We start from the raw sequence: 14,983 nt of genomic DNA, 5'->3' as shown, positions 1-14,983 counted from the left end.
TTCTCTCTCTCCCCCTATTTCTAAAATCAGTAAAGCATGTCCTCAGGTGAGAAGTTAAAAAAAAAAAAAGGAGCTACTAAAACTGGTGGCTAGGTAGATTTCTTTTTAAGAGCTTGCTCCCCCCCCCATACTATATTCGACTAGTGGATAATAAATTCTGTCCATGAAGATAATCTGTGGAACTCATGCCCAAAAGAAAACAAATATATGAAAAATCAGTGAGAGTAACACTAAGAACATAATCAACCAAATACCCATTAGAGAAAAGCCACAAATAGAGCCCCAAATGCCAAAGCATTTTATTTTAAACTAGCCTGCCTTTGATATCACAGAATGTACCAATAAATTTTCATTTCATTAAAAACTGTAGAAAAGTAGTTTTTTTATGGGTATCTGACAACATTTGAACAAAGAATTTTTATCTGCATTCAGCCAGAAAAATAAAACAGTTATAATCACAAAATCAGAAATGAACCAAAGAAAGAACATGGAGTAAATGTCTATATTTTTTGGCTGAATATATATATGAATTAACTAAAGGCTGTTCACATGGAAGCAGTTTATATATTTCCTGAGTGGCTATATTTAATGATATAAAGAAAATCCTCAGAACAAAATAAATTTAAAAGGAGCAGCTCACTTTTGGCTTTTTAATTGTTTACCTGACCCAAATCAGTCAATTTAATGGCTAAACTGCTTTTTAGTTATTTTAAAATGTCAACATACTTTTACACTCTGGTAATGTCATGGGTCAAATTTGCTTTACTGAGTCTCTCGTATGCATACAGCCTAATCTGATAAAATGCACTCTAAGAATAAGATAATTACTATCTTATTTATTTTCTGGGCACAGACTTAGAGAACTAGGAACATTAAGAAATAGTAAAATGGAAACTGATAAAAAAAATTATATTGTCAACTGTAATTAAAAAATTTAAAAAGTGTATAAAAAAGAAATATAAAAATTCATGCAGTATTGTCTAGATACAATTTAGGATTGCACTGTGAAATTATTTTGCTGTTCTAAATATGAACATCCCTCCTAGGAACACAAAATTGAAAATCAACTATAACTTTTCTAGATCAAAAGTATGACCATGGAACCCTGGCTGGTGTGACTCAGTGGTTAGAGCGTCAGACCTCAGACCCAAGGGTCATGGGTTCAATTCTTGGTCAAGGGCACATATCTAGGTTGCAGGTTCAATACCCCCAGTCAGGGTGCATGCGGGAGGCAACCAATCGATGTGTCTCTCTCACATCGATATTTCTCTTTCTCTCTCCCTTCCCCTCTCTCTGAAAAGCAATGGAAAAAATATCCTTGGGTGAGGATTAAAAGAAAAAAAGAATGTAGGTCGCTCTCATACTGCCCCCCCAAAATATTTTCCAATTTGTTGCTCACAAACTGAACTAGCCCTACTAGACATCTTAGAAATGTGAGTCATCAGGATCTGTGGGATTATTTTCTATGATATTATCCAATCTCACTTAGAACTCCTTAATCTGACACCCTGGGGGATACCAAGAACATATCTTTACCCAAAAGCATTAATATATTTTCTTTCTTTAGTTTCTACTCCTCAGTCTTCCAACACATAAAAACAACAAAAGTTATTTAATGATAAAACATTTCAATTACTGTTTAAATCAAGGTAATAGATAAAAAAAGCATTACAAAATGTTCAAATACACTACAAATATTTAACATAACAATATTAATAAACAAATAACTGGAACACAGCTCTCAGACTCAGTATCAACATCCAGCCCCCTTTCCATGAGGAGTTACACAAACTATTATAGCTCAACTTTTAATGCAGTTACCTAATTTCTTTACATTTCACTCCCCACTATTTAAGTGTGAAATTGTTCAGGAATTAAAAAAACAAACTTCTCTAAAGATATTTTATTGTCCTATGCCCTAGGCACTTATGTTTATATGAATCATGATGTAAAGCTCAGTCAAAATTTTGTGAAATCCTTAAAATAATCTAAAGCACTAAAATAAAAAAAAGAAGAAAATTCAAAATGGCCAATTCAAGGAATCTTTATAAAATAGACTTGCTTATCCATAAACCATGGGATTAAAAATTAGTGATCAAGATTTAAGTTTGTTACCTATCTGTACCTGCTATGAGAGACAGAACATGAATTTTCCCATATATGAAGATTTTCCTGATTAAGAGATAATTACACAGCAAGGTACTTACCATTTAACACATGTACAAGTAGATAATATAATCATACCTGAGCAAAAAGGTAAGACATGACAAAGTCGTCAAGAAGGGGAGCTTCAGCACCTCGAGATATTCCATGCCGATACGTTCTGTTGCTGCCGCTGCAATACCAGTAAGGAAAGTAAAACCTACAAGACAGTTAAAACATTCTGTCAGCCTCCAAATAATTCAAATATAAACATAGTGTATATATAACCACTTCCAGCAGACTGAAAGGTATTATCCCATAATCAGAAAACACAGCTAACAGTGTTAAATACAAGTTGAGAACAAAAGGAAATCTTAAGACCATAATAAAAATATAGGTAGGAAACACAAGGAAACATAAGTGTAAAATCAGCATACTGCCTTCTTCCATGCACAGAATGTAGAAGCAATAGGAAACAGAGAAATGTAGAAATATGCTTATAATATCATCTCCATATATTGACTTTTTGCTTCTTTATTTCAATTATTAAACTTTTTTCCCTGTGTTACTACACTAAAATCCTAAACAAAAGCAGTAACTGTGGCTATCTTTGTTCCCAATTTAAAGAGACTGCATCTAACTAACATTTTATCACTTAAGAATATTATTTGCTACATGTTTTCTACAGATACCCTTTATCATGGTAAGGATGTCTCTCTTGAGTCTTAGTTAAAGATTCCTTTACCTTTCTTTTTAAAATTATGAGTGAGTACATGTTCTTTCTTACTGCAACACTGACTCTCTACATTGAATGCATCTATTTCAAAAGAGCCACAGATCAAACTTAACTTTCCTTTTAAAGATTTTTTATTGATTTTCAGAGAGAGAGAAAGGAAAAGGGAGGGAGGGAGGGAGAGAGAGAGACATCAATGTGAGAGCAAAACATCAATCGGCTGCCTCCTTGCACGCCCTCTACCAGAGATCGAGCCTCAACCTGGGCATGTGTCCTGACCAGAATCCAATCAGCAATCTTTCAGTGCATGGGACCATGCCCAACCAACTGAGCCACCTCCAGCCAGGGCCAAACTTAACTCCTTTGTTTCATTCTTCTGAGTAGAAAAGTACCTCCAGATTTCTCTATATTAGTATTACATGTTACCATAAATTATTAAATAAATAAACTTTTAAATTTGAGACTGTAATAAACACTAGCAAAAATTTCTTCAACTTTTAAAATAGTTATTAAAAAGAAGAGATGTGAGATTACATTTTATTGCACAGAGCATCCCATTTTGGGGAAACTTGCAATATTCAAAACATTTAGGATTTTGCTAGTAAAGCCATGCTCACCTTCTAAAATTTAATTATAATTATAAATGGTAAAGTAGCATCTCACCAGGGCAGCTTTATTCTCAGAGCATTATAGTTAAAGAACATGTATGGACAATTCCTCTAATGGAGAAATAGAGTCTTAAATGAAGAAAAATAAATGCTAATTAGTTCTAGTCTCTGATATTAGGTACCTTGCAATTAAAAAAACGTTCAATAATTTCTCCTACTTTGTTCTTTACCATTAAGTGAGTAACTTTACTGAAGAAACTACCTTATTCTGTAGAATACATTGTGCCTGGTTGATTCATCCATGTGGAAGACGTGGTTGGGTGGATACCAGATCCTTTCTGTTTCACTCATTAAAGCAAACATATTATGATACAAAGGTGTGATTCCTAGGAAAGAAGCAGAAAAAGGAATGAGTACAGAGAATTAAAAGGACATTTACTTAACATCTGTAGTTTGTAGTGGGCATGAAGTAATAACTCAAACTTAGCACAAAATGAAGTAACAGTTGAAATCTTTTGGTTCAACACGACCTACAACTGAATTCTTAATTAAGTATCTTTTTTCCCTACATTTTAAAATTTCTGGGACTTTTCCAATCAAATTTTTAAAATTATTCAGTTTTTTAGATGTCTCCACAGAAAAATTGATTCAAATTTGTGTGTGTTTTAATTGATAATGAGGACATCAAAAACTAATATTTAAAAGTCACTGGATACTTTTAAGAGAACGGTGAAACAGCTTTATTTTTAAATATGAAGTTTTACACAATACACTAGTAATTATATTCTCTGCACTATTTAAATTAAAATAAAAAATTTTAATTGTCAACTTAAAATGCAAGAGTATGTAATTTTTTTTCAAAGATATTTTAGGATGTACATGAACAAAAAGTTGAAGGCCACTGAACTTTTTAAAAATCATATACAATACCTAAGCCACACAATTAATGCTTTTTATTTCCCAGCACATATAGAACATTCACATATACACACACATACACAAACCAATCATGTGGAGACTAAAAACAAGTCTCCAAAATGCCAGAGAATAATCATACATAGCATGTTCTCCAATAATTCTTCAATTAACTCAGAAATGAGTACTTAACATTTTTAAATCCTATATATTTGAAAATATAAGCCTCAAAAAAACCAAGAGAATTTTTATTTTATAGTGATATTTTCATTCTTTTCTGCTGTAGGAAAAATGACACCAACTTGACATACTGACAACAAACATTTTAAATCTGTAGTTAAATTATTAAAACAACTGTCTACTCATAGATACTTAAAAATCTCAGCAAGTTACATATAAAAATCTTATTCAGTAAAAACTCTGAAATTGTATCCTTGCATTCATTCTTGAATTTACAAATAATTCTAAATATCTCACAGGTCACAGGTCGCAGAAATTAAAGAGCATTTATAATAAATGATCACCAATACCAGATATTAAAAATTATAAAATATAACTAACGTGATACTCAAGAGGAAATATTGTAGCTTTAATCTGTTTACATTATAAAATAACAGACTGATCTAAGTTATCTAAGTCAAGACGTTAGCAAATAAAAGAATAATCCCAGCTTGGCAAGCATGGCTCAGAGGTTGAACACTGACCTATGATACAGGAGATCACAGTTCAATTCCCAGTCAGGGCACATACCCGGGTTGCAGGCTCAGTCCCCAGTAGAGGTCATACAGGAGGCAGCCAATCAACTGTCTCATCATTGATGTTTCTCTCTCTCTCTCTCTCTCTCTCTCTCTCTCTCTCTCTCTCTCTCTCTCTCTCCCCTTTCCTCTCTCTGAAATCAATAAAGATATTAAAAAAAAAAAAAAAAGAAGAAGAATCCCAAAGACAGCTGAAAGAAGGACATGACATAACAGCAGTTAGCGGGGAATAAAAATTTAATAAAGAAAACCAACAAACAACAAGATGGCGGCGTAGGTTACCATGGTACCTGCCACATCCTGCAACCACATCAAAATTACAACTAAAATATAGAACAACCATCATTCAGAACCTCCTGAAATCTAGCTGAACAGAAGTCCTACATCTAGGGAACTGAAGAAGTACACAGAGACTGGTAGGAGAGGCGGCGACCTGGGGTGGAATCTGGGCTGAATTCCGGAAGCACAGTGGCAGTCCCACACCCAGGTGCCCCAGTTTAAAGCCGGAAGGGATATCTTGGCAGAAGAGGTTCCCCAGAGGAGTTAGGGGTCCCAGCCTATCAGGCCTCCCAGCCCAGGGTTCCAAGGCCGGGAAGTGAAGTCCCCACAATTCGGGCTGTGAAAACCAGCAGGGATTGTGGCTGAGGGGCACTGAGGCTGCGGGAGTCCCAGGCAGCTCCTCTTAAAGGGCCCATGCATAGACTTACTCAGACACACTATCTCTGAGCTCCAGAGAGGGGCAGCAGCTTGAAAGGAATCTGGGACATTTGGGAGGAACTAACTTGCCTGGAATCAGGGCCAGAGCTGGAAGGGCAGCTTTCTCCCAGACAGAAGAGCTGGCAGAGGCCATTGCTCTTTGGCGAGTCCTCCTCGCACAGAGTCAGCAGGCAACGCCATTTCTGAATCTTCATCAACCTGACTCACACCCCTTGCCCTACCCAAGTGATTCCCAGAGACCCGGCCCCTCCCTACTTGAAAGCTCATCCAAGCCATTTCCAGGTGCTTTTCTGTGCAAGTGGCCTCTCTAGCTTCATGCTTAAGACTTTCCTAAAATCTCTCAAACAAGCAGCAGTTGGCCTCAGTGTGCACCCTACCTCTCAATAAGTGGCCCCAGGACTGGCACTAGTGGCAGCCTGCATTGGTTCATAGCTTGGCCTCTCCTGGACACCTCCAAGCCCAGCACAAGTAGCAGCCATCTGTGGATTGCTGAGTAGCTCATGCTGGGTGGCCCTGGGCAAGGCACAAGCAGAGGCTGACTTTGCACCTCCCAGGAGGCCCCAGAGACAGTCCACCTGGTGGTCAGCTGCAACCATGCTGGATTACAACCCTACCACATCAGCAAGTGACACACTCAAGGGGCACACTTGGTGAACATCAAAGCTCCACTGAAGTAAATCCTATTCCATAGGGGTATCTCCAGCACAGTTCTTAAGCTGTAGCTGCAGCTGGTCCTCACAGCCAATTGGCCTTTTAGGTCAAGTCTTCCCAGTGACATCAATAGCAATCAAGGATCCACTACAACAGGACAGTGCACACAGCACACACAGGGGAGCACCTAGAAGGCCCAGCTCAGGTGACTGGGGAGACTGAGTCACTGGGCCCTACAGGACACCTCCTACACAAAGCCACTCTACCAATTCCAGGAGATTAGCGGCTCTACCTAATACATAGAAACAAATACCAAGAAGCAGCCAAAACATTTGTGGAGACAAATAAACATGTCATAAATGAAGGAACAGAAGAAATCTCCAGAAAAAGAGTTAAATGAAATGGAGCCAAGCAAGCTACTAGATACAGAGTTCAAAACAACGGTTATAAGGATGCTCAAGGATATTAGTAAGATTATTAAGGAAACTAGTGAAATCATCAATGACATAATAAAGAACCAGTCAGAAATGAAGGCTGTACTAACTGAAAGGACGAATAATTTACAGGAAATCAACAGTAGAGTAGAGGATGCTAAGAATCAAATCAGCAATTTGGGACATGAGGAAACAAAAAAAAACCAACCAGAAGAGCAAAAAGAAAAAAGAATCCAGAAATATGAAGATAGCATAAGGAACCTCTGGGACAACTTCGAGAGTCCCAACATTCATATTACTGGGATGCCTGAAGGGGAAGAGAGAGAACAAGAAATTGAAAACCTATTTGAAAAGATAATTACAGAAAACTTCCCCTACCTGGGGGAAAAAATAGACTTACAAGTCCAGGAAGCACAGAGGGTCCCAAACAAGAGGAATCCAAAGAGGCCCACAGCAAGACACATCATAATTAAAATGTCAAAGGTTAAAGACAAAGAGAGAATCTTAAAAGCAGCAAGAAAAAAGCAATTAGTTACCTACAAGGGAGCACCCATACGACTCTCAGCTGATTTCTCAAGAGAAACTTTGCAGGCCAGAAGGGAGTGGCAAGAAATATTCAAAGTGATAAAAAACAAGAACCTACAACCAAGATTACTCTACCCAGCAAAGCTATCATTTAGAGCTGAAGGTCCAATAAAGAATTTCACAGATAAGAAAAAGCTAAAGGAGCTCATCGCCACCAAACCAGTATTACGTGAAATGTTGAAGGGTCTTCTGTAAGAATTAGCTAATGAACAAAAGAAACTGACAAACAAAATAACCCAGAAACATTGACACATGCAACAGATGGTCATATTTCAGAGGGAAGAGGGAAGGGGGGTAGAGGGTGGGAAGAAATTAACCAAAGAAGTTATATGCATATAGCATAACCTATGGACACACACAAGAATGGGGTGAAGGCTTGCGGATGGGGTGGGAGTGAGGTGGAGGAGGTCTGTGGGGGGAAAAATGGGACACCTGTAATATTTTCAATAAAGATAAATTAAAAAAAAAAATCAACACAAAAAAAGCTATTTATTTGCAATGACTAATTAAATAAACAAACCTTTGTCATCAAAAAAGAAAGAAGGGCCGGGCTGAGTGTGGTTCAGCGGTTTAATATCGACCTAGGATCCAGGAGATTGGGGTTTGATTCCCGGTCAGGGCACATGCCCAGGTTGCGGGCTAGGCAGTCGATCAATGATTCTCTCATCATTGATATTTCTATCTCTCTCTCCCCCTTCCTTTCCTCTCTCTGGTATCAATAAAGATATGTTTAAAAAAGAAAAAAAAAAAAAAGGTTAAAAAAAAAAAGAAAGAAAGAAGGCACAAACAGTAAGAATTTTTTTTTTATATCTTTATTGATTTCAGAGAGAAGAAAGAGAGAGAGAGAGAGACAGAGAGAGACATCAATGATGAGAGAGTCATTGATCGGCTGCCTAGCCCACAACCTGGGCATGTGCCCTGACCGGGAATCGAACCCCGATCACCTGGATCCTAGGTCGACGCTCAACCGCTGAGCCACGCCCAGCCAGGCAAGAATTTTTTAAAATGTAAGTTATGAAGACAAAAAGAGAGTGCTAGACAAATTATGCAAATAAATTTGAAAATGTAGACAAATAAACAATTAAAAAATATATAACTTTAAAAATGGATTTAATAACAAACTTCAAAAGACCTATAATCATTAAAGAAACAATCTCCCACTTCAAAAAAAATGGAGAAGAAAGGAGGAGGAAGAAGGAAAGAGAATAAGGATGAATCAGAAAGAAGAAAGGAAAACCACCATCAGGCCCAGATGAAATTTATGAGTTCAACCAAACATGAAAGACAAGTCCAATCTTAATTACAGAGAATTAAAAAAGAGAACAGAGAAAATGATACATATTGTGGGTTTAGTTTGACCATGATACCAAAACCAGACAAAGACATCCTAAAAGGATAATGCCCCTTACCAAAATAGGTACAAAAAAATCCTAAACTAAATATTAGCAAATCAAATCCAGCAATGCTTCTTTTAAAAAAAATTAACGAAGTTCATTCATCCTAAGATTGCAGAGATGGCTACATTAGAAAACTGTATTAATGTAATTTATCACAATAACATACTGGAGAAAAGTCTGCAGTAAAATGACAAAATCATAGCTTTGAAAAGTTGAGTGGTGAGTATACTGATATATATTATGTTTTTCTATACAAAGTACTATTTACAATATTTTACAATAAAGAAATCAAAATTAAAAAGGCAAAATTAAAAAATTAAAGTGAAAAATGGAAATAAGTTGTTCACAGTAGTGCAAGTCTACATGACTAATAAAATGTGAAGGGATGGTAACACCTAGTATTGAAGGAAATGCAAATTAAAATTATGTGGTATCACTTTATACCCATTCAACTAGCAAAAATAATAAGAGGAATAACATCTAGTGCTGATTAATGGTGAAAAGGGTACTGCTACATAACTGCTAGACATGTAAACTGGTAGAGCTTCTGAAAAAGCACTATTGTTATAAACTTGAGAAACGTCAATAAAAATTTTTTAAAACTTTAAACTCAGCAATCTCTCCTATGTACGACAAAAGTGCAGTACATAGATGCAGTACATTAATGAGAAAATAGAAAGAAAATGTAAATTCAAGAGCAGAAGAAAAATTTGTGGTAGTAAAATCCATGCCATGAACTGTTAAGAAATTAAATAAAAGAATGAGTTAGTGCAAAAGTAGTTGGCTTGAATAGATTTTTCACAAAGTATATATTCATAAGCAAAGCAAGAGGCACACAAGGGCATATAATATGACCCCATTTTATAAAATAATAACCTCAAAATTCTAATGACTGTGCATATGGGAGAAAGTGTGTCCATTATTCAGAAGAGATTATTGCCTTAGTTAACAGGATGGGACTAAGAAAAAAGGAAGGTCAGAATAATGGAGAAGAAACTTTTCCAAAGAATTTATTAAGTTAAAACAGTAAGCCCTCATGACAAAAAGAAAGAAAAGTAAAAGGAGGGGAAAGGAAAAAAAGAGACTAATCAATACCAAAATAAGGGTTCACCATATAAGTCATCTTGAAACTATAGAGAATTATGACTTGACATTCTCTAAACTTTAAAAATAACAAGTTCACAGCAAATGCCATTAAAATAATTTGAGAAATAGTTATTTTATCTGAATACTATTTTGATCCACACAAATTCTGCATTGAAAAAATATTTTAAACTTGAACTTTTAAATAACATCATCTAATCAAGTAGTTAGCATCATAATCCCATGTCCCTGTGTATTGCACATACTACTTCTTTTATCTAGATGTACTGCTTCTCCTCTATCTGCAAAATATTTCACATAAGACAGTGTTCTAGGTACATAAGAGACACAGTGGGAGATGACATAGCCCAGGAAGGGGCCATAAAGGACCTGATATAGGATTACCTTGGAAAGAGAAAACACTGGAAAGAGAACCTTAACAAAGAGCTAGCATTTAGTTTAAATATAATCATAGAAAGAAAATTATATATTGAACTATAATTCTTAGCATGATAGGGGATATATTTTAGAACAAAATGATGTCATGATTTTCAAACAATAGCATAACCACACAAAGCAGGAAAAGTGAATTCATACTATGAATCATCAGGATTTTTTTAAATGATGAATAATGGTTTCTTAATATAAGAAAGACTCTATTTATTACTTATAGGTATCAAAATAGGAAAATGAATGTATCCATATAAATTGGTAAAAGGGGTCAGAAAAAGGGAGTACACATCAAAAGAAAATGGTTAGGTCAGCCTTGGAATAACAAAAGACAGTGCTTATAGTTATGTTTAGTCACAATGATAACTTATTTCAAAATTGCAATTATATATTAATACTTATTTCACTATTTTCATTTTGACTGGGTTGTTCTAGAAAGGAAAAGGCAGTGACACTGTATTTGAGATACACATTGTATTCAAAAAATAGGACTTCAAAGAAATTCCTGTCATTTTTAACTCCCTTTTCTTTCCCTATATAATGTCCAAATTCTTTTTATTTTTATTTATTAAAATAATGTGGATGTGTTTCTTCTTTTCCAAGCCATTACCAGATTTGTGGTATAGTTTCGTATCATTCTAGAGCAAGAACGGTTATCATTCCACTAGTATTAACAGAGTCCCTATTTTATAATAAGCACAAGACGGGTATGGGAAATACAAAAATGAAAAACAGTGCCTTTCTTTAACAATCTCACAGTGTAGTAGATGGTACAGAGAAGGCTTTGGAGAATTATAATTCAAGAGGGTAAGTATAATGACAGTGAAGATCACAAGAAAACACAGAAGTTCAGGGAAGGAGTGACAAAGACTCTTGGCTGGACCAAATGTTAGTCAGGCTCCCCTGAACCCTCTCCCCAACAAGGCCCACGTGCACTTCCTCATAGAACCCAGTTTTAGCAAGAATCTTGGTAAGTCCCTTTAGCAAAAAGTCCCCATCTTTAACATATTATCAAACTCCTTTTCCCAACTATCCCTCAGGTGATATCTGATCACTCTGGCCTGCCTTGAGCAAGAATCCTATTAGTGTGTAACCACTAATAATACAAAAACTGTAACAAAAAATCTAATAGAAGCTATAAATTAAAAAAATAAAAAATACTTGATCGACCTTAAAACAAAATTAGGAAAGAAGGGAAACAGAAAACAAAAACAAATGAAACAATAAAAACAAATAACAACATAACAGATTTAAACACAATTATATTAGTATTTACCTTACATTACATGTAAATGTAAAACAAGCCAATTAAAACACAGTTTATCATTCTAGATTACAAAAAAGGCTGTTATTTAAATATATACTTTAATTGAAGGACAAATATAGTTGAAGCTAAAAAGAAGGAAAATGATATATCATACAAACACAAAGCAAAAGAAAGCTGGTGAGTGAGAAAACGAAACTTTAAGAAAGACATATTAGTTGAGATAAAAAGGAACACTTCGTGGTAATAAGGTCAATTCAATAGAAGGACATAAAATCTTAAGTTAGTGTTCAACTAATAACAAGCCTTCAAAATATATGAGGCAAAAGTAGATGGAATCAGAAAAGAAACACAAATTCAAAATCTCTAAACATGCGAGAAGACAAAAAAATAAAAGGACATAAAAATTTAAAACTATTAGTCAGCTTAAACTTAGTTTATATTTGGAGAACACTATACCTAGCAAGCGCAGAATATAAACTGTTTTCAAATGCATGTGAAACATTTTTGAAAACCTCCCTGATAATCTGAATCACAAAACAGTCAACAAATTTCAGAGGACTAAAATTACACAGAGTATAATATGGGAGTCCCAGAGAAAGATATAATAGAGAAAGGGACAAAAAAAATACTTAGATAAATAATGGCCCAAACCTCCCCAAATTTGATGAAACCCACAAATTCACAAATCCATGAAGCTCAGTGAGGTCCAAAATGGATAAATACAAAGGGATATAAACCGAGACACATTAAAATCAAACTATCAAAAGCCAACAACAGAGAACCTTGAAAACAGCAAGGGAGAAGTGATTCATTACATATAATAAATTCCTGATCAGGAATCCTCAATATGACTCACAGCCAATTTCTCAGAAACCATTCAGCCAAAAGGCAACAGAATGACATATTTAAAGTGCTCGAAGAGAAAACTGTCAAACAAGAATTTTATATCTGCAAAATTATCCTTCAAAAATAAAGAAATTAAAACATTCTCAGATAAACAAAAGCTGAGGGAGTTCACTTCTAATAGACATGCCCTATAGGAAGTGTTAAAAGCATTCTCTAGGTGGAAATGACAAGATATTACATAGTAACTCAAAGACAAGTAAAGAAAAAGAACTCTGATGTAGCTAACTATATAGATAAATACAAAAGCCAGTATTATTAGAGTTTTATTATAATTCTTCTTTTCCCCAACATGATTTAAAAGACAAATGTATATACCAATAATTATAAATCTATACTAATAGGCACACAGTGCATAAAGATATAATTAGTAAAACAATATCATAAAGGAGAAGGTACAGAGGTATATATAAGCAGAGTTTTGCATACTATTGAAGCTAAGGTGGTATTAATTCAAAATAGATTGTTACAAATTTAAGAGACAAGTTGTAATTCCTAGGGTAATCCCTAAGAAAATAACTTCAAAAATATATAGAATGGAAAATGAAAAGGAATCAAAATGGTGTAATAAAAAAGTTAACCACAAAAGAAGGCAATACTGGAGGAAACAAGGAATAAAAAAAGTTACGAAAAATACAGAAAACAGAGAAAATGGGAGAAACTAGTCTTCCTTATCAGTAATTACTACAAATGCAAATGAATAAAACTATCCAAATAAGGCAGAGACTGGGAGAATGGGTAAAAAACACAATCCAACTATATGTTGTACACAAGAGACCCACTTTAAATCTAAAGACATTTTAAGTTGAAAGGGAAAAGATGGAAAAAGATAACCCATGCAAATAGTAAGCAAAAGAAAGCTGGGATGGCTATAACTAATATCAAAATAAACACACTCTACAAGATAGTGATTTATAAGAAATATATATATTTGTTCATTCAGATGACCAAAATGTATTTATCAGATATATTTGGTTTTCATCCACAGTTCCTGGCTCACATTTCCCAAAACCCTTGGAATTTCCTGAGCATTAAGAGCAATGGGAGCATCTTTTGTTATTATATTTGGTCTCTTGCCCTCAGTTTCTGAAAACACTTCAGAGCCATAAAAGTAAAATGGGTGTCTGTTATTCAAAACAAGCCCTTTCCCCCACAAATGAGTTTATGTTAATAAAGGTAACCTTTGCAAAGTATCTACAAAGGAGGCTGGCTGCCACGAAAACCAAACATGAATAGAAGGTTAGAACTTTCAGTCCCACCTTCTAATTTCTGGGGAGTAGACAGGAGCTAGAGGTTGAATCAAACACTAATGACCAATGAGTTAATCAATCATGCCTCCATTTAATGAAGTCTCCATAATAATCCAAAAGGAGGGGGTTTTTGGAGCTTCCGTGTTGAGAACCAGAATGCTTTCATGCGCAACCATGCTAAATCCCAAACTCCATGAACACAGAAGCTCCTTCGTTCAGGAGCTCACTCTTATATATCTTTTCATATGGCTGTTAGTACATATTATTTACCATCCTTTGTAATAAATCAGTAATCTAGTTAGTAAACACATTTTCCTAAATTCTGTGAGCCATTCTAGCAAATTAACGAAACCCAAGAAAGGGGGTCATTAGAACCCCCAACTTATAGCCAGTCAGTCAGAAGCACAGGTGAAAAACTGGGCTTGCAACTACCATCCAAAGTGGAGGGCAATCTTATGGGCAATCAGATTACCATGGAATCTGATTCTGTATCTGAGTAGATAGTGTCAGAATTGAGTTGAATTCTTGACACCCTGCTGATGTTCGAGAATTGCATGTTGGTGTAGTTAAGCTACACATACACGTTGGAACTGGGTCCAGGAACCCCTTCAGACACTCTAAGTCAAAAACAGTTACATAAGACAGAGGACATCATGAAAGTTTCATTCCTTCAAGAAGTATAACAATTAAAACACACATACCTAACAAATTAGCCCCAAAACATATGAACCAAAAACTGAAAACTGAAGGGAGAAATAAACAATTCACCAATAGTACTGAGAAAGTTCAATACCCCATTCTCAATAATGGACAGAAAAACTAGACTAAAGAACAATAAAGAAGCAGGGAATTTAAATAACACTAGAAATCAACTATATCTATATATAGAACACTACCCCAAAATAGCAGAATACACACTTTTCTGAAATATGAATAGAATAGTCGCCAGGATAGGCCATATGTTAAATCACAAAAGAAATCTCAATACCTTTTTAAAGACTGAAATCATCCAAAGTATCTTCTCCCACCACAATGGAATAAAACTAGAAATTACAACAGAAGGAGAACTAAAAAAAATTCACAAATATATGAA

The 14,983-nt window shown here is 35.1% G+C and overlaps 1 protein-coding gene across 4 annotated transcripts in view; it reads right to left on the bottom strand.

Moving 5' to 3' along the window:
* Window positions 1-14,983, bottom strand: part of JAK2 (Janus kinase 2) — an 85,907-nt gene that overhangs the window by 37,416 nt on the left and 33,508 nt on the right. For all 4 annotated transcript variants that reach the window (XM_081152384.1, XM_081152383.1, XM_081152382.1 and 1 more), the window contains 2 exons: window positions 3,746-3,869; window positions 2,245-2,362 (listed from right to left, as the gene is read on the bottom strand). In XM_081152384.1, the coding sequence (XP_081008510.1) occupies window positions 2,245-2,362; window positions 3,746-3,869 (242 nt within the window). The remainder of the gene's footprint in view (window positions 1-2,244; window positions 2,363-3,745; window positions 3,870-14,983) is intronic.

Source organism: Miniopterus schreibersii, assembly GCF_964146895.1.
Source record: "Miniopterus schreibersii genome assembly, chromosome: 11".
In the NCBI taxonomy this organism is placed as follows: Eukaryota; Metazoa; Chordata; class Mammalia; order Chiroptera; family Miniopteridae; genus Miniopterus; species Miniopterus schreibersii.
The sequence above is the reverse complement of the archived record's forward strand: the minus strand, read 5'-3'. Positions and strand labels throughout refer to the sequence as shown.